Consider the following 20877-nt stretch of genomic DNA (forward strand, 5'->3'; position numbering starts at 1 on the left):
ACGTATCTTTCCGCACCAGGTAGAAGCAAAAGGAAAGTTCGCCCCAAATTGGCAAGGTCCTTACCTCGTCAAGAAAGTATTGTCAAAAGGAGCTCTACACTTGGTAGATATAGAAGGAAAGGTGACTGATATATCCGTCAACGCAGATGCGGTCAAGAGATACTATGTATGACATGGCTATGTTGGGGCATTCTTATATTTAGCATTCTCAGGTTGGGATGATGAAAGGCTATCATTCTCGCTACCCAAACACTGGTCAACCCTAGTTATCCCTTTGAAGCCTTGTTTATATTTCTTTGTTTTCCCCTCTTTTGGAACCAATGTACTAAAAAAAAAATCATCAAATTAAGTACATGTTAATTGAACTACGTTCGACCTGATTTCGAAAGGATACGTAGGCAGCCTCACTCTGGGGTTCGGTCACACCAAAACAAAAATCCACATGTCCCCAGTATTCAAATAAACCGGGGCATGGTTTTATTTTATTTTCGATGGTTGTTCCATCAAAATGGGTCCAAAAGTTGTAATTCAGTTGAATATTTCTTTTTACCTTTCCCTGCTAAGACCTTCTGATCAACTTTCGAGAATGCTAAGTCAGTATACTACGGGTGATGCCGCAGTCATTGTAAAGAGAGAAAAATAAATGAGAGAGTCTTATTGGTGAAAACCCTCGCGGGCACTATAAGGCAATGGTGAGTTGAGAGAAAGATAGATGAGAGAGGTCAATTGGTGAAAACCCACAAAGGGCATCATTGATCGATTTAAGGCTTCGTACATCCCGACACAAGCATGGTCAAGACAAAGAACTCAGTTTCAAAGTTAAGTTTACAACAGATTTTGAGAATTAGACGGTTCAAACGGATCGGGCATCCAGTCCAAAGTGCATGTCATGTTCATTGAAGTCAGCATATTTCCTCTAGATAAGTCCTGTCTTATTCTTTCCTCTGAAAGGGACACTTCTTGATTAAGTTGTAATACCTATTAGTTCACCTTCTTATTTTCTTTCGCATTACTTTTTTGAGTCTCTTTCAATCTAATTTTGTCAAAGCAAAGCAAAGAAAAGGCCGCAAAACTGGTTACAGTTTCCCCGTTATATAAAGCAAAGATTGCTGGGCATAAACCGTATAGGAAAAGGCATAAAGCTATCTGCGATTTTCCTTGACGAGAAAAAGGCTGGAAGGACTAAATAATGTTCCAAGGGTCAACAAAAGTTACTCAGTTAAAAGATTTTTGGGAAGCAAGGTTGTTTGCACCATGAACACAAATGGTGATAGGCGCAAAATGGTTAGGTTTTGATGTTGAGAAAGAAGATCTCCAGAAAGAAAAGACAGAATCTCTATGCAACTTGTACAATCATCGACGGAGTTAGTTTTTCTAACAAGTGTAATAGACGCAAGGTCAAGTCGCCCAAGAAATCAAGGCCACAAACCGACCACCATTTTAAAACTAACAAATCTTTCTTTGTTTAGAACAGGAACATAACAATTTTAGGAAACAGTTCGTGAAAAGACGAACATCACCAAGTGAAGTTCTCAAATCCTTGATTTTCTCCTAATACATGTAATCATGTTATTTTTAGTTTCATTATAGGGAATTAATACCCTATCTTCAATATAGGGTACTACATCCCCTGGTTGCATTTTTTATTGCTAACATAGGGTACGACATTCCGTAGTAGCATCTCCGAGTGCCAAGAGCCTCATTTTATTGCCAACATAGGGTACGACATTCCCTAGTAGCATCTCAGAGAGCCACGAGCCTCATCTTACTGCCAAACACAGGGTATTACATCCCCTGGTTGCATTTTAGTGCCAACATAGGGTACGACATTCCCTAGTAGCATCTCAGAGTGCCACAGGCCTCATCTTATTGCCAACACATGGTACTACATCCCCTGGTTGCATTTCTCATTGCTAACATAGGATACGACATTCCCTAGTAGCATCTCAGAGAGCCACGAGCCTCATCTTACTGCCAAACACAGGGTACTACATCCCCTGGTTGCATTTTAGTGCCAACATAGGGTACGACATTCCCTAGTAGCATCTCAGAGTGCCACGGGCCTCATCTTATTGCCAACACATGGTACTACATCCCCTGGTTGCATTTCTCATTGCTAACATAGGATACGACATTTCCTAGTAGCATCTCAGAGTGCCACGAGCCTCATCTTACTGCCAAACACAGGGTACTACATCCCCTGGTTGCATTTTAGTGCCAACATAGGGTACGACATTCCCTAGTAGCATCTCAGAGAGCCACGAACCTCATCTTATCACCAACACAGGGTACTACATCCCTTGGATGCATTACTTTTTGCCAACATAGGGTACAATATTCCCTAGTAGCATCCCAGAGTGCCGCGAGCCTTATTTTTACTGCCAACATAGGGTACGACATTCCCTAGTAGCATCTCAGAACGCCATGAGCCTCATCTTATTTCCAACACAGGGTACTACATCCCTTGTCTGCATTACTTTCTGCCAACATAGGGTACGACATTCCCTAGTAGCATCCCAGAGTGCCAAGAGCCTCACCTTATTGCCAAATAGGGTACTACATCCCCTGGCTGCCTTACTTTCTGCCAACATAGGGTACGACATTCCCTAGTAGCATCTCAGAGTGCCACGAGCCTCATCTTATTGTCAACATAGGGTACTACATCCCCTGGTTGCCTTCCTTTTTATTAACATAGGGTACGTGTTTTTTTTTCAATTCTTTATTCTGCAATAGCAAAGATAGTTTAATATATTTTCAATAACTCACAAAAATTTTCTAGTGCAAACTGGGGCAGAAAACTTTTGTTCGTTTTTTTTTGTTTGTGATGGCTTGTAGGTTTTTCTGCAAAGCGCGGATTGGATGTGCAAAAATAAGATTCCAGCTCTTGCCAAAAGAAAGTGGAGCCCTTGATCTCAACACCAGCCGCAACCGACTTCGACATAATGCATGCGAAGACATAGGGTCTCAAGATCCATTTTCTCATCATCTGATCAAAAAACAAGCTTGTGAGAATATTTCATAGTCTTTTACATTGAGAGCATCAAGTTTCAGTCTAAAGTCAATGAGGGAAGCAGGTCAAGAATCAAGACAAGATTCCAGATGGCATTTAGATAGAAATTTTGTAACTCCCAGATTTTAAGAGTATGTAATTTTCTTTTCATTTGATGCAATAGTAGGAACCGCGGATCGGAACCTCGACGGAACTTCACTCGACTCCCCCTCTAAGCATACTCCATCACTCTTCTTTCACTTGAATTACACATGACCTGATTCCCTTATAACCCGGGATATGTAGGCTGCCTAAAGCCAAGGTTCGGTCGCAACCTTTACGTTTCTCTTTTTTTCCTTTTTAAATAATAGTGAGGTCAAAAATCAGTCACCTTGTTCATTTTCTTTGCTTGAAAACTCTTCATGTTTCCAAGCAAAGAGGGGCATGCTGTGAACAACTAATTTTTAACCACACCCAAATTCTATACTATTTGGTGTAAATATTTTCTTTAGGTCTAATCTTTTATATATATATATATATATATATATATATATATATATATATATATATATATATATATATATATATATATACACACACTTATAGAACATATTTTATTTCTATTTGTAAATAATAAAATGAAAATTTACAAAAATATATGATTTCTTTTAATTATAATTATAATAAATAAGTTAACTTTAGTATTTTTCTTAATATAATTTAAACTACAATGTAAATATTTTGTTTTCTTATGTATATAATATTTAAGTCTAAAAGTAAGTTGGTTAATATATATATATATATATATATCTTTTTGTTTAATAAAAATGGGTTAGAAAAAGGTTTTAAAAAAAAAAAACTAACGAAAACAGAAAATACAATCTGCATCCCAATTCCCAACTTCCTCATTTCCCAACTTCACTCACATCTCACCCCACTCCCTCACATCTCCATCTGCACACACAATATATGAACCACGTTCCCCACTCCAAATGAGAAAAAAAAAACACTACTAATATTATTCCCTATAAAAAGAAAAAAAAAGGGAGGAAGAGGACAGACGGAGGGAGATTTGGAAAAAAGAGCTAAGCACCCACGAATATATCTGAGTTCTCGGTTGGGTTTGTGGTTGCTGATCAAGCTTATTTTGTGGTTAGCGATCTTCGGATTCTTGTTGCATCTTCGTTCGAATTGAAATTGTTGGGACGTTGGAGTTGTATTTGCGGATATTCCTTGTATTATTGAAAGAAAAATTCTGCTTTCAAGGTTAGTCTGGATTCTCATTTTTAGTAGTATTCATTGTAAATTTTTTATGATTTAAATGTCTGAGTTGTATGCAGTAATATGGTACTTTTTATTATAGTTTATTCATCTCAAATTTGAGAGTTCATGTCGAGATCTCATTGATGCCTTTTACTGCACTCCCCTCGTCTGTTTTCTTTTCTGTCTTATATCTTTGCTCAAATTAGTGTGATGTAAAATTTTGTTAAAAGAAGAAGCAAATGTTCGCTCCTGGCCGGTTTCGTAAGCTAAAGAAATCAATGATGAGAATTTTGTACCATTTTCTCTAGAATTGTAGGCTTGAAGATAATGTAAAGGATTTCAAAATTACTATATGTCTTCTACCTCACTTTATTAACTCTTATTTCGAATTTATCGTTTTACCTGTTACTGGCCATTTTCCATGTATTTTGGTGTTTGTTATTGCGATTAGCGTGTGAATTTGGATGTTTGAATTGTTTAAAGATAAGGCGTGAAGTTAAAATTTATTTTATTTCACAAGTCTCATAATGTTTGTAGCGTCAACCTTAGAAGAATAAATATGGGGTAAAAAGTTCCATTGTACAGTTATTAAATTGTATGACATTTTGGTCTTGGATAGCTACTGTTGAGAAAGAAGGAACTAAAAACTTTTTTACTGGTTAAATATATTAAATTAAATATTGGGTGTTGGCTTTATTTGATAATTTAGGTCATTAGTTAGTTTCTTTTTTTTTATGTCATGCAGTAGATTTGTTTGGGATGATTTCTTTTTTTTTTTTTTGAATTCATTAAGTATTAACGTGACGCTAGTTGGAGTATTTAGCTAGTTTAGTCTAAAACAAAATCTATAGGTATTATGATTTGTTAACTTTAGCAATAAATTACTAAACAAATTATGAATTTAGTAATAATTTACTGCGTGAAGGTATTATGAACTGTAGGTATTATGAATTCATTGGGTCAAATAAATTACTTCCGATTTCGAAGTAATAATTCACACGTGTAATTCACTCGTCAATAATTCATAGCTAAATTACATCACCTTTCTCGTCCATAACTTTAGCTTCACAATAATATCAAAACTTCTTTTTTTTAGAAAAAATAATTCTTAATTCATAGAATACTTTAGGCACTTAATCTATTATCATGATTGTGTACACGTTCGCGTGACATAATTATGATTCCCAAAAGAAATCAAGGTACGCGTTCGCGCGACTTTGGCCAAACAATCTTAAAAATAATAAAGTATTATTAATTGTGTATACGTACGCGTGACATGATTCTTGACACACCAAACAAAATGAATACACGTACGCGTGATTCGTTTCAAGATAATTCCATAATTACGAATAATAAAGCAATTAAAAGCGGTAAAAAGGCAAATGTACATAGGTTCTAAAAATGAGTAATTAAATAATTTAATTAAGCCAGTTATGATTAAAGCGACCGTGCTAAAACCACGAAATCCGAGAGTGCCTCACACCTTCTCTCGGGTTAACAGAATTTCTTACCCAGTCTTCTATGTTCGCGGACCGTAATTCGGAGTCAAAACTTCCTCGATTTGGGATTTCAAATAAACCGGTGACTTGGGACACCAGAAATTATCCCAAGTGGCGACTCTGATTAAATAAATAATTCCATTTCGAATAATGTCACTTAAATTGGAAAAACTCCTTTCTTTCCTATTCCCCCGGAAAAAAGGAGGTGTGACAGATATGTGTTAAATAAAAGTTAAGATGAATGAGACTTGGAAAAGAAATGGGATAATTAGATAAATAAATGAGCTACTTGCTTACCCGTCCTACTTGTTTGAGCTACTTGCTTACCTGTCCTACTTGTTTTAGCTACTTGAAACATATCTTAAGTATTAAACGGGGGTGAGAAACGTGTTTAAAATAGAATAAGAACCAGCATGTATCACCTATTAAGAAAGTAGGTGACAAGTAGGTGCATCACCTACTTGCTTAAAAAGAAAGGCCACAATTTTCTTTTAAATTAAAAAAAGGGGCGGGTCATCCAAAGGGACCCCTTAAAGGGGACGATTATCCTCTTTCTCTCTCACTTTATTTCAGCAAACTTCACTCCCAAAGGAAACCATTGAAGCTCTCTCTAAAGCTAGCCATTCTAAGCTCCTTCAAGCCCTAAGTGATTTGTTTTTCTTTTCAGGTTCTAGTTTGGGGGAAATCCTAAGAGTTGAAGAACTCAAGTTACGAGCTGAGCTCTTCACCCAGTAAGGTAAGTATATTTCCCTCTTTCATACCTTTTTTCTGCTGAAAAGATCGATAAATTTGTTACATAATAGTAAGAACTCATGAGACTGCGATCGAAAGCCATGAGTTCAAGTTGTTCAACTTGTAGTAGACTATTTTGGACTGTTTTATGGGATGTTTCATGATGTTATTGGGTTGTCTATTGTGCTGCTATTTTTATGGGCTTTGGGAGGAGAAAGGGCGTGGAGAAATGTCACATAATGGTGGAGTGGTTGGTTGGTCGTTCATCGTTACTTTTTTTTAGGTTATTTGACACTAGCATGGTTATTGTTTTGTGTAGAGTAAACTTATAGGAGTTGCTCTCGTTATGACTTATTTGAGGGCTGCTAATCAAGGTATGTAATGGATATCTCTTTGATCCTTTTCGGGATGAATCTGCCTTAACGAAAAATTTTCTAAAGAAAAGCTTAATGAAACGTCTCGTCATAAATACTCCATTCATGATATCATCTAGGTTCATATGTTTATCTTTGTATATACTGCAGTCGGGGATATTATTATATTATATATATACCACTGCATTCAGAGATATTATTTCTATTACTATATATATACCGACTGAGCTATACTCAGACGCGGATGGCCTTATGTGGCATATGTCTTACGGGTTGTTCTTTGCACTCTTTTGTACTTACTGATTCTTTCATATATTTGCATACACAGTACATTCTTTTCATACCGATGCCCCTTTTATGCCGTGGTGCTGCATTTCATGTTGCAGCTCCAGGTTGAGAGTCTGACAGGCCTCCTCAGTAGGTGATTACTCGTGTTCAGCGGTCGATCAGTAAGCTCCATGTCTCCCGGAGTTAGCCGAGTCTAGAGGTTTTGGTATGGTTATGTACATATATATATTAGGGGTAGGTCGGGGAAATGTTATACGCTCAGAGGCTTGTAGACTAATTGGTGTATGTCTAGTACGTTCTGTATGGCCTTGCCGGCCTTGATGTTGTCATGTTGATGTCTATTGTGGCCTTGTTTTATATATATATATATATATATATATATATATATATATATGGAGTATCTATGAACGTGCGTTGCACATTACTAATGGCACATGATAGTTTAAATAGTTATTTATATAAAGGAACAATACAATTTATTTAATGAGAGAAATTTTATATATAATAATACAACAATCATCTAAGTGCCAAAAATATTGTTACGTTAGCATAATACGTGAATTCAAATTGAATGGACATCATCAGAACTTACACATTTGATCAATTTTAGTCATGTTAAATAGATAATTATGTATTATAGTTTAAAGGTATCTAATGTGATGGTATCTTACCGAACACTTCTTTATAGACGATATTTTTTTGTGTATGTTTCCTTTTAGTGCTTTGGTTGCTCTGCCATAACCAGAACTCTTGTTGTCGATATTGATATCTCTCTTGAAAGTGCAATATATAGTTATTCGTGTAAGAAAATATATTATTGTAAATATAGTCTAATATTTAAGATGTTTGTCCTTGTGCTTTATTTATTATAACTACAAAAAATAAACATACTAAAAATTATTTTCACACAAATTTAAAAGGATATTCTTTTATTTCGGAAAATGAAAGTTGAATTCGGGGATAAACACATACTTAGAAGTACATTGACCAGTATCATACGTTCTGCATGTATAACGATATTGTCAAAACTTCTATATACCATATGTGTACTATTACATAAGCTATTCAACAGATCTAAGTTTTGAGTAGCATGACAGGCATATTTTTCTTCAAAATCATCCTATATGCAATGGAAGATCAATTTTAACTTAGTCTATTATATATATGGTGACACTAACATACGTAAGAAACAATGAACTTGACAACAAACATATACAGTAGAAGACCATTCTGTATTAAAGTATTTAAGTATTCTTCTTGGTTGTAATTGTTGGTATCATCTTCTGTTGAGTCAGAACTAAAAAATATTTTATTTTTATCATAAAACTTAGTAATCAACCTTTTATTTAGTTGATCAACATATTCATTTCTGCTAGCTAAGACAACTCTTTAATCTCTATCGTGTAATTTGCACAAATTGCGTTTTAATCTAATGATGAAAATATTTTCCTTATTAATTGAACTACTATTTCCATTGGGGTAGATAATCAAGTGTTATAGAAGAACCAAATCATTTTTTATTGGATGCTCTTTTTTCGTTTCTGACACGAAGCAAGAAGTCACTGAATGCTGGATCGGTTCTTACTTTTATATTTCTTGTCATTTGAATATTTTTCAATTGAGGCCATAAGTATAATTTCGGCAAGTTTGCTTTCGTCAATGTTGGAATTACTGATCATACTTGACAAAAATCACCTCCCAAACTATTAATTTTTCACCAAACGATTCATTGATATCCGTTATATCTCTAAAACTCTGGGCGATTGTTTCGATCGTTTGACGCTTAGCCAAAAGCACTTCATCCCATATTATCACTTTTTCTTTCCTTATAAATTTAGCACTATTGCTTTGCTTTGATATATTTGTGATGGTTATTTCAATTATTTGAAGAGGAATATCGAATCTAAAAGTGAGTTGTATGACCTCATAATAAAATAGTTGTTGGTACATCACTTATTCTTATTGCTAACAATATCATGCATCTTGATCTAACAATTTGCAAGTAATGCATGACATCGGAATATTATTTCGATTCCGCCGGAGGCAACTACAAAGAATAATCTCGCTATACCAGAGTCGACTTTTTATAATATAGTCTTGAAAGTTTATTCGTGTTCAGAATTTAGCTTTAATTGTGCTTCCTTAAATACTTGTATGGCCTTCTTAATATTATACTATTTTTTTACTTTATGATCTAAACCTTTTAATCTCTAACACTTTTTTATGGAATAAAGTTATGTACCATAAGATTTTGTTTTAACTTGAAAAATAATATTACTCATATGATGAATTTTAAAAAAAAAATTAATTGGATTCTCTTGCTAAATAATTAATTGAAAGATTTGATTATTTCGTTTTAATATAAAAAATAATTTATTTTCTGTTGATTCAGATTCTTAATATTAGTTCATCTCATGTTTGAATATTTAACTGTAATTATAGTTTTATCCATCATACATTTTATTTTCAAAGAGTAAAAATATCGATATGACATTCCATTTTTAGATCTTTATGTTTGCAAAATTATTAGTGGTATTGACTCGTACCAGCCTTTTTCTTTTTCTTTCTCACACATTTATATTCTTAAAAACTTTCTTAGTTGTTCTTTAATAATTTGGTATATTTTTTTATATTTTACGAAAAATTAATAATAAAAAATATTATTTGAGTAGGAAAGCAGTTCAAATATTATATAATAATATATTATCGTAGGATGTTTTTCTCAATTTCAATACTTTATGCAGTCCGTTTAACGTTACTTTTATTTTTTCTTGGTATGCAATATTATAGAGTGGTAATGTATTGAGTTATTTATTAACGTATATCTTTTCTTCTAAAAATTGGTTTCCTAACTATCCATCAAATCATTAATACATATTCACTTCTTCTTTTTTTGCTTTAATTAGACACATCATTTTTTTGACATGTTTATAGTATCCACAGAGGTAATTTCGAGATAATGAGATTGAATTCTAACACTACCATGATTGCTAACTTGTAGTATTATATGTCTATGCCCGAAAGTAATTGTACTAATAGGATTCCTAAAGGTAATTACGAAGGATTCCTAACATGTAGTATTATGTCCTAAAACTAATAGGATTACAAGGCTAATGTCTAGAATTTCGGTTATATCCTTTTACTATAAGTTATTATGTTTAATATTATAAGGTTATTTTTGTAAACCAATATTGTATTCATACTTTTATATATATATATATATATATATATATATATATATATATATATACTAGATTCCAATCCTTCCCAATTTTTCTCTATTTTTTCTCCCCATTCCACCCAATTCAACAAATGATTTACTCTTGTCCAAAATTAATTGCCACATGTGCCAAGAAAGTAATCTCTCCACCAAGTCCTAAAAGGTGTAAAAGCCAAGTGCACCAAAATTTGAAAGATCCTGAATTGCTTCTCGTGTGTGGAATTTGTTTTACCTGAAGAAACCGAAAGAGTTCTGTTATTAGACGTCATATGGATCATAGGCAGCAACTGAATGGTAGTAGCTAGTATTGAAGCTTTGAATTCAAAATCGAAGTTATGTTACTAGTTAGGAGTTTAAACTCTATTGATATCCATTAAAAAGATTTGAAGTTTTGAATTCGACTATTGTACTTTAAAATAGCAAAAAAATTAAAAAATTAGATATTTATATCTCAATTTTGAGGGAATTTGGTGAATATTCAAATTGATTTGGGTTAGAATTTCAGATTGAAAGTCGAAGAATAAGACATACGGAAATTGTATATATTTTGTAGGTGTACAAACAACATATAAATATATATACAATTAACATAATAATATATAAGTTGGAGGTAAGTTGTAGCTTTTGACACAATAATATATTACAGATCGTGTATAAGTTATATGTAAATTGTAGCTATTGCCTGAATTTTGTACGATGAAAAGTTATATACCAATTGTATGTAAATTTATAGTTTTTGATCGGATTTGTATATATTTTGTGAAAAAATTAGTTACTTTTTATAAGAGAAAACCTAGCAAAACCAGATAAATATTGTCCTAATTTTGTATATATAGAAAAAAATTCCAATTTCTATTGGATTCGAGTAGTTTTGTGCTTCATCAACTCAAATGGGCAGAAGCAGCCCAATCACCCAAGTTGTAGCTTTTAGTCCAACAAAGGGGACAGGACTCAATGGGATGATTTACATAATATGGCCTTTTAGAGGTCACTCCTTAATTTTTCTCCGCTTGTCCGGTGGCTAATTTTACCTTTAGGGCTCGTTGGGTATAAGAGATAATTAATTTCGGAATTAAATTTGAAATGTGTTTATCTCATATTTGGTTGTGATAAAATCGTAATTTCGGGATTGTAGCACTTTTCTATCCCCATGGGAGGGTTGGATAACTAATCTCGAAATTAATCATGAGATAACTTATTTCCCAACCAAACGACCCCTCAAAAGTAGTTGGATAATCTTTACTTTTCACGGAGAAATTTCGCTCGCTAAGTTAATGGAGATAGTATTTAAATAGGTTCACAGACTCTTACGTGCCATAATGGAAATTGTCCGTCCAATAGAGTGAACTGGGCCTATTTACCTCAGCTTAACTTATAAGTAAAAATAGCACGGGTTAGCTAGTTTTCGGACTGAAAATTAAAAAATAGCCAGCGTTTGCAAAGTTATTGAAAAATAGCCATTATTTTGCTGCAACATGGAAAATTCCAGCATAGTATACTGGAGATTAGTGCACCTATGTATAAATTTACAGCATATTATGCTGGAACTCCAACACACAAAAAATTCCAGCATAATATACTGAAGATTGGAGCATATGTGTATACTAGTATATTATGTTGAAACTCCAGTATATTATACTGGAACTCTAATATATTATGTTAGAATATTTTCTGAATTTTGAACAATATTTTTGTTAAGATTTATCGTGACTAAATTTCGATTACTTTTAAAACTGCGGCTATTTTTCAATTAACGCTTGTAAATCTAGCTATTTTGAATTTCACCCCAGCTTATATGCAATTTTTAGCATCAGTATGAAAACTGTAAGTCGAACAGAGCGATCTGGCCCATTTAACAGCCCATTCGGAAATCTCAAAGAACAAAGCGCTTTCTTCGCCTTTGTAATTCCATAGCCTCCAGAAGCACTAGCTAACCAGGTATGTCTCAGTCTTTCTCCTAGAAAAATACCTAAGGTTTATGAATAATCTGTCATTCATTTTCAATCCTATTAATGCTTGTTATTTTCCTCAGTTGAATCTGTAAGCTATGTGTTACTGAATTTGTATTTGCAAATGTGTCTCGGTTAATGAACCTAATCTTTTCTGTGGGGGTTTTCAAACCCTTTTAGAGTAGAACGTTAACTGAGAATTTCCGATTTATTTGCGTTTATTTGTAGTGTCTCAGTTTTGTTAGTTACTCCCTCCGTTTCAATTTATGAGAACCTATTTCCTTTTTAGTTCGTGCAAAAAAGAATTACTCCTTTCCCTATTTGAAAACAATTTACCTAAATTATTCATAGCCACACAAAATATATGGAACTCATTTTACGCCACGAGTTCAAAAGTTTCTCTCTTCTCTTAAATTCCGTGCCCGGTCAAATGGGTTCACATAAGTTGGTACAATTTTGCTTATGGTTTTGCCTTATGAATAAATGTTGAAATCAGGGTGTTTTGCCAATTTGTTCAATAGTAGGAGGAATTTGGAGGTGTGTTTGGACTATATTCCTTTTTTACACAGTATTTGGTTAGATATGTTTTTGATTTATGTGACCTATAATTGGTATAAATCTGACCTTTACATTTTTGGATTCTAACAATACGTATTTTTTGGTTTGTGTGCCTTTTCCCAGTTGTTGACTAGTTTATGTTTTCAAAAATGGAATTTTTACTAGCAGCCGGCAGTGGATTCTGTTTTTTCCTCTACTGATTCTTGGTAGAAAATTGTGTAAGTAGAAGGGCATTTTTAAAATCTCTTCAAAGTGAAGTTAATGCATTTCATGGAGAAAATAACAAAAGAACTTGAAAAAGATCAACTATATGTGAATGTCTATTCTTGAGAAAGAGACTGTTAAGAGATGTGTAATGCCAGATGCATAGTATTTAGTGACGACGAAGAGGACATGTTTGAATATTTGGATTTGCACATCTATGGATTTTTATGAGTGATTGTTTGTTATGAGTTGATTAGATTTTGACTAAGTTTAATTTTCATTTTTATTATCTGTACTAAACTGGTTTATTTTTGGGTCAAAATAAATGCTAAGGTGAAGTGATTTGCATAGTGTTACAGGCAAGATGAAACTTATACGCAGTGTCTTATGGGCTGCCAATGCTTTCAAATTACATTCTTCTCATCATCCTCAAGCTTTCAGGACCTTTTCTGCATTTCCAAATTATGGTGGGTACTATTAAATGATTCGTACTTGTCTTCATTAAGTTGCATATCTTTGTTATTGAAAGTGTGTGTATTTGGAGTTTATTTTGAACCATTACAATTTTCTTTCCATGGTTGCGAGCTTAAAATCTTTTACCTTTAGTGAATAGTACTTAAATGGTTTTATAAATACCGTTTTTATTTATGCAAAGATTAAAACTTATGCTTGATATAAGTTGAATCATGTGCTTTGATAGTCTCAAAGTTGTAGGGTAAGTCATTACCTTTTTTGGTTATTCGAATCTCAGTCGAAGAGTGAAAGCTTCTCCATGCGGACTTTTATTAAAATTATATCAGAGGATTAGAGATTGCATAATTGTAGGTAAACTATTCATATTTCTCTTTAATAACAAAGACTTCTCAAAGCTACAGTCTGAGGAGGACAAAAGATAGTATAAGGGGGCAGAACTCAAAAGTTTAATTTATTAAATTAGACTATCAAAATGGAAGATGATAGTTGGGTTGATTTTTGAATTTTTTTCAAATGTTATGGATAAATTTTGATCCAAGTAAATGGAAGAGTTCAGCTGAGCGCTTGAGAGTTTAGGGGTTCGAAGATGAAAGATAACATACATATGAGGGAAAGTATGTTAGATTTCATTGATTTCCCTGCAAGCATAGTTTTGTCACTGCAGAATTCCTTCCTTTTTGTTTTGTGTGGAAGGCCTCCTGATAACTTGTAGAGACTTAGCACCAGCTTGTGTTAGGCAATTTCTCCTTTTCAATTTACAAGCTACTTACATTCACAAAAAAAGAAAAAGGATAGGAGACTAGCGTTATTTGTGTTTCATCTCTTTCTATCAATATATGGATTATAAAGAGATACAGAAGTCCTGCAACAGCAAGGAAGACACAAGACCATCTAGAGTAGTTTTTCCATATAAGAACATGTAAAAAACATTTAGAGACCCCATTGCTTACCTGCCGTGATTTCGTTTTATTTGTTTTGTTGCTTTAGTAGGTAAGAGAAATAAAACATTAAGGATAATCCTTCCTTCTGTTTCTCTTTCTTTTTTTAAAAATAAAAAGCATTTCAAAATCATAAATTTTCTTGTTGGTTGCCCACATAGTATTTTGTCAAATCTTTCCATCAGGGGAACTTGTTGAAATTGACTCTCTTATATGTTGCTCTATTGGTTTTCCCTGCCCTGTTGGATTTTTCTGTTACTCTTCCAAGTGTGGGAGAAAGAAAAATGCTTCCATCAACCTTATAAGGGAACTTCTAAGGAGGTGGAGCAGAACTTCTGGATTTTACAATTAGGGTCTCCATTACTAACCTCTTGAGTAATAGAAAGGTAATTGTATCCAGCAGTGGTAGAACCTTGTGATTTGTAATTGTGTAGATGTGTTTGAATCTATTACAATGCCTATCTCACTTGTATTTAGTAGATCCAGGAATCTCTCTTACTTGGTTTTTTGCAGCTTCTTAGTATGCATCTGCCAAACAGTATTGTGTATACCTGCCATGCATATGCCCTTGTCTCTTATTCTGGTCTTAGATCAGAAAAATGCTTCCATCAACCTTATAAGGGAACTTCTAAGGAGGTGGAGCAGAACTTCTGGATTTTGCAATTAGGGTTTCCATTACTAACCTCTTGAGTAATAGAAAGTTAATTGTATCCAGCAGTGGTAGAACCTTGTGATTTATAATTGTGTGGATGTGTTTGAATCTATTACAATGCCTATCTCACTTGTATTTAGTAGATCCAGGAATCTCTCTTACTTGGTTTTTTCCAGCTTCTTAGTATGCATCTGCAAAACAGTATTGTGTATACCTGCCATGCATATGCCCTTGTCTCTTATTCTGGTCTTAGATCAGCAGTAATTCTTGAACTTTTGGCTCAATAGTTCATTTTGCTGCAGGTATTCAAGGGAAGACTGAAAGAAAAATATGCAGTAATCAGCACTCTGACTTGGGAATGAATGTTTATTCACCATATAATGCTGGGAGGAGGTGTTTCATACATTCTGAAAGCCCAAAGGAAGCTGAGATGAGAAACAATTCTAGACCAATGGACTTTGTTAGAGGACTTACGGAGGACAATACGAGGGGTATTCTGGGTGATGCTCCACTTTCTAGGTATCATGTCGAGCAGGATGCTGATATTGTTCATATAAAGGTTCTTCGCAACAACGCCTTTGTTACTGTGACGGATTCAAAAGGGAATAAAAAGTTTGGGGCTACTGCAGGTAAGATAACAGGAAAAGGAACGAAAATTGCAAGATACGCTGCTGAATCAACTGCAGAACATGTTGGGCGTGAAGCCAGAGACCGGGGCTTGAGGTCAGTGGTCATGAAAGTAAATGGCTTTACTTTCTTTAAGAAAAAGAAACAAGCAATTCTAAGCTTCAGAGAGGGCTATACTCATTCTCGTGGAGATAAGAATCCTGTGGTATTCATTGAGGACACAACACGACGTCCCCATAATGGATGCCGCCTCCCAAAGAAGCGGCGCATCTAATTGCTAATTGGATGATCAATATGTGCGGTGATTTGGAATGCGATGAGTTATTTAGTCTTAAATGTTTACAGAGAATGTAATCCTTTCTACTTAAATAAATAGTCCCTGCAGGTTTTGGTGGCCTTTAGCTGTCGTAGTACATGGAGTAGGCTGCTTCCCGCTTATCAATTTACAGTGCATCTGATGTAATATCGATTATCCACAATGTCAAATAGCGAAAAGGCTTTTGTTTGTACTATTGGTATGAAGTTGTTTTTGAAAAATTTGCTGAATCGTCGCCTGTTCAAAAAGCTGTATTTATTCCGCGACTGTACTGCTATTTATTTGTCGCTATATACTTCTAAACTGTGTTCCCAGGTTGAACAGAGTGATCCATGCTTTAAAGCCTTTAAAACCTAGGGTTTTTCGTTCAGCCCTATAAAAGCAAAGAACCAAGCGCTATCTTCGCCTTTGTAATTCCATAGCCTCCAGAGGCACTAGCTAACCAGGTATGTCTCAGTCTTTCTCCTTAAAACATCCCTAAGGTTTTATGAATAATCTCTCTTTATTTCCAATCTTATTAATGCTTGTTATTTTCCTCACTTGAATCTGCAAGCTATGTGTTACTGAGTTTGTATATGCAAATGAGTTTGACATGAAAATGTGTCTCGGTTAATGAACCTAATCTTTTCTTTGGGGGGGGGGGGGGGGTTCAGACCCTTTTAGAGTATTTGTTAACTGAGAATTTTGGATTTATTTGCGTTTATTTGTAGTGTCTCGGTTTTGTTAGTTATGATATAATATGATTTGCTTATGGTTATGCCTTAGTAAGCTTGCAAAATTTAATAAATGTTGAAATCAGGGTGTTTTGCGAAGTCTTTGTTCAATTGTAGGACGAATTTGGAGGTGTTATTGGACTATATCTCCTTTTTATACAGTATCTAAAACCTGGATTTTGGGAATCTAACCTTTTTTTTTTTTTGGGTTTGGTTTGTGTGGCTTTTCCTGGTTGTTGACTAGTTTGTGCTATCAAAAATGGAACTTTTACTACCAGCCGACAGTGGATTGGGTTTTTTCTGTGAACTCGATTCTTGGTAGAAAATTAAGTAAGTAAAAGGGCATGTTTAGAATCTCTCCAAAGTGAAGTTAATGCATTTCATGGAGAAAATAACAAAAGAACTTGAAAAAGATCAACTATATGCGAATGCCTATTCTTGTGAAAGAGGCTGTTAAGAGAAGTGTAATGCCATATGAATAGTATTTACTATTTAGTGATGACGAAGAGCACATGTTTGAATATTTAGACTTGCACATTTATGAACTGTTATGAGTGATTGTTTGTCATGAGTTGATTAGATTTTCATTAAAGTTTAATTTTCTTTGAACAATACAAAATCAAAGTTTGTTTTCTCCTGTTGTCACTATTTTGGTACTAATACTTTTCTCCCCACCTTTCCCTCCTCTTTCTTTCTTTTTCTTCTTCTTTTTCTCCCTCTGCATATTCTTCTTCTCCTCCTTCCTACCTTTATGAGCCGAGGGTCTATTGGAAACAGCCTCTCTACCTTTACTAGGTAGGGGTAGGGTCTGCGTACACACTACCTTCTCCAAACCCCACATGTGGGAATATACTGTGTATGTTGTTGTTGTTGTGGTAATACAAAATCAAAGTTCACAAAAGTACAAAGTGGAAAGACAAGTGAGTTTTATGCTAGTTAGTTCACAAGAGCAGCTTGTGATGTTTGTTTGAGATATTCCATTTCTGTTCAATTTCAGGTAAGACTTGAATCACAACAACGTTATACCCAATGGGCACTTCAAGAAGCATTGGCAAAACTATGCAAGGACTTGGTTCAACCAACCAGCTAGGAAAACAAGGAGACGTGCTGGTAAGCTACCATTTTGTTGAACTACTTGGCATGATTCTTTTCTTTTTGAAAATCAATTTTTGTTGAACAGTATTAACATTTTCCTACCTGTCTTTATTCTGTTGTCTTCAGCTACGCAGCAGAAGGCTGTGAAGATCTTCCCTAGGCCAACTGCGGGATCACTTCAACCTATTGTTCATGGACAAACACTTAAATACAACATGAAAGTCCATGCTGGGAGGGGATTTTCTCTTGAAGAACTGAAAGTGAGATTCTAGTTACTTGTTGAATGTCATTTACTCCTCTTCACCACCCTGTCCCCCATAGAAAAGAACAAAAGCCATCCCATTGAGTACAAATGGAAATTCTATTTGTTAGTCATGTTCTTCGCTATCCGTATAACTTATATTTAAACGGCCTATTATTTTGAAGCACTTGTACGTTTGATTTCCCCCATTAATAAGTAGCTTCGGATTTAAGGCAGCTGGTGTTCCCAAGAAACTAGCACCAACCATCGGCATTGCTGTTGATCATCGCCGCAGGAATAGATCCTTGGAAGGTCTCCAAACAAATGTCCAGAGGCTCAAGACTTACAAGGCTAAGCTTGTCATCTTTCCTAGACGTGCTAAGAAAGTCAAGGTAAATTTGAAAATAATTATTATTTGCCTTGCTAGTTCGGACACTGTTTTAAAAGGCGTGGGCGTAAGGCGAGGCATTTTACATATGCCTCAGCGAGGCGTAAGCCCCGAGGCACGGGGCGTAAGCCCATAGGTATTTAATTTTTAATATTTTATAAAATAATATAATGACAGTAAATATTTATAAACAAGTAAAATTGCATAAAAATTGAAGAAAACTATAAATATGTGAAATATATATATATGTGTGTGCGCGCGCGCGCGCTCCATCCCCACAAAAAACTAGTCAAAACAATCTATTATACGCTACTTACAAGCACAAGTAACTTGAGTCTAAAAGAATAAAGTTTTCTACGTGGAGGAACAAAAAGGATGATTAACCTGCAATTTGAACTTTGAACTTGCTGCTATGAAGGAGAATGAAGTTATCTTTGTATTTGTAAAAAAAAAAAAATTATTCGTTACTTTTGGGAGATATTAGCAGACTAGCGGACAAGATAAAGAATTGGGAAAGACCATGAATTAGGGCTTCAATCAATAAAAAGGTCTTGACTTTTAAATTTAATACTTTTGAGTTCCTTTTTAAACCTTTTGAGTAATTACCAAACTGACTTTGAGAATTTGGGTATTATATGAAGGACTTATTCAACAAATTTTGTTTTAATTTGAAAAAGTCTCTGGTGCTTACTCCTCACTAAAAGAATGCGCCTCAAACGCCTGGGCGTACGCCCCGAATTGCTGGGCGTACGCCTCTTGAGACTTTTGCCCCACACCATCGCCCCGGGACGTTTTTGGTACGCCTCGCCCCGAAAACGCCTTTTAAAACAACCAGGATTCCTGCTTTGGCATCTGAACACATTATGCCTAAAATTTACCTTGAACTCTCTCTTGCAAGCTGGTGATTCTAGTGCAGAGGAACTTGCTACTGCCACCCAGGTCCAGGGTCCATACATGCCTATTACTAGGGAGCAGCCAGCTGTTGACCTTGTCAAGGTCACAGATGAGATGAAATCATTCAATGCCTATGGCAAGCTGCATATCGAGCGTACAAATGCAGGACACATTGGATCCAGGTTGAAGAGAGCAGCTGAAGCAAAGAAGGAAGAGAAGAAATAAGCAATTAGAACTGCCGTGTAGCCTGTTAAGCATTATCAGCTTTCTGGTGGATTGAGTGATGAAGTTTATGGTGCAATCATTTTCAGGAACTTAAGCTTTTCTCTTTATTCAAGAATTTTGTTTTGTTTGTGAGATAATGCAAGTCTTTTGATGGCTTACCATAATATCATGTGAACTATTTCCCTGTTGTGTCTGAATGTTTGGCATTTAGCTTAGGGAAGTGTCAGTTTTCCAAATTGTGATGGCTACTTAAAATTCTTTAAGATGATTGACTGATCAGATGATGGGGTGAATATTTTCTGGGTGCTAGTTGGGTGGCATGAGGTAGCAGTTGCAATCAATCTGTAGCAAGTGAAGTTATCAATCAGGCATACCTTTGTAAGAATTATAGTTTTAATTTGGAATGTCGAAATGTTTGAGTAAGCTGTATTCTCGGATAGGGACCGCAAATGGTGCGGTGTGGTTGCGGGGCAAACCCGCTAAGGTTTTCAACCCGCGCCTTGCCCTGCACTGCATAGCAATTGCACCCGGCCCACATCCACACCCGCCCCCGCCCTGCCCTTCGTAGTTAATTTTTTTTTCTTTTCCTAGTTTTTCTTAATTATTTTTTTGCTGGATTTTCAATTTCATCAACATTAACAAACCCAGTGTATTTCCACAAGTGAGGTCTGGGGAGGGTAGTGTGTACACAGATCTTACCCCTACCTATAAAAGGCATGAGCTGTTTTCGGTATACCCTTGGCTAGGGGTGTTCACAAGAACCCGAAAAATCGAACCAAATCGTAAATCGAACCAAACCGACCAAAAAAAATCGATACTTTTTAGGTTTGGTTTGATTTTTGATTTGAATTTTAAAAATCGATCAAATTTGGTTTGGTTTTGGTTTTACTCAAAAAATAACCGAAAAAATCGAACAAAACCGACTATAAAAATAGCTATTTAAATTTATTATTACACCTATATATATGTATATTTTTATATAAAGTTTCAAAAATTATATGGTACATATTAGTCATTTGTATTTTTAGTCTAGTTCTTTGCTATAATAATAATCTAATTCTTTGCCTTTACATTCTAGTTTGATTGGTAGTTTTCTTTTACTAAGTATAATAATTTATTTCATGTTAAAAATAATCGATTTTTAATTGAGTACTTAAATTCTAATCACCATTTGATTCAACTATCATCAATATATCTTGAAAATGATATATTTCTCAAAGAGCAATTGATTTGATAGT

The 20877-nt window shown here is 34.7% G+C and overlaps 1 protein-coding gene and 1 pseudogene across 5 annotated transcripts; both read left to right on the forward strand.

Moving 5' to 3' along the window:
* Positions 1-12162: 12162 nt before the first annotated feature.
* LOC104095102 (small ribosomal subunit protein uS11m-like) lies at positions 12163-16313 on the forward strand. Of its 5 annotated transcripts, none has more exons than XM_009601149.4 (3): positions 12163-12303; positions 13428-13543; positions 15443-16313. In XM_009601149.4, the coding sequence occupies exons 2-3, from the start codon at positions 13441-13443 to the stop codon at positions 16039-16041; spliced, it is 702 nt and encodes a 233-aa protein (XP_009599444.1). In that variant the 5' UTR covers positions 12163-12303; positions 13428-13440; the 3' UTR covers positions 16042-16313. The 5 variants fall into 5 exon arrangements, with proteins under 5 accessions (XP_009599444.1, XP_009599445.1, XP_009599446.1 ...); XM_009601150.4 differs by having other exon boundaries at positions 12187-12303; positions 13436-13543; XM_009601151.4 differs by lacking the exon at positions 12163-12303 and adding an exon at positions 12308-12405 and having other exon boundaries at positions 13436-13543.
* Positions 16246-19828, forward strand: LOC104095103 (large ribosomal subunit protein eL13y-like; annotated as a pseudogene).
* Positions 19829-20877: the final 1049 nt, after the last annotated feature.

The sequence above is a fragment of the Nicotiana tomentosiformis genome, chromosome 3 (genome assembly GCF_000390325.3).
Source record: "Nicotiana tomentosiformis chromosome 3, ASM39032v3, whole genome shotgun sequence".
Lineage (NCBI taxonomy): Eukaryota > Viridiplantae > Streptophyta > Magnoliopsida > Solanales > Solanaceae > Nicotiana > Nicotiana tomentosiformis.

Bases quoted from the DNA above. Each gene is read 5' to 3' on its own strand.
- LOC104095102 (XM_009601148.4), top strand. From the start codon at position 12,344: ATGAATAATCTGTCATTCATTTTCAATCCTATTAATGCTTGTTATTTT. The intron at 12,406-13,427 runs GTAAGCTATGTG...TGATTTGCATAG, and splicing joins TATTTTCCTCAGTTGAATCT to TGTTACAGGCAAGATGAAAC. The intron at 13,544-15,442 runs GTGGGTACTATT...ATTTTGCTGCAG, and splicing joins TTCTGCATTTCCAAATTATG to GTATTCAAGGGAAGACTGAA.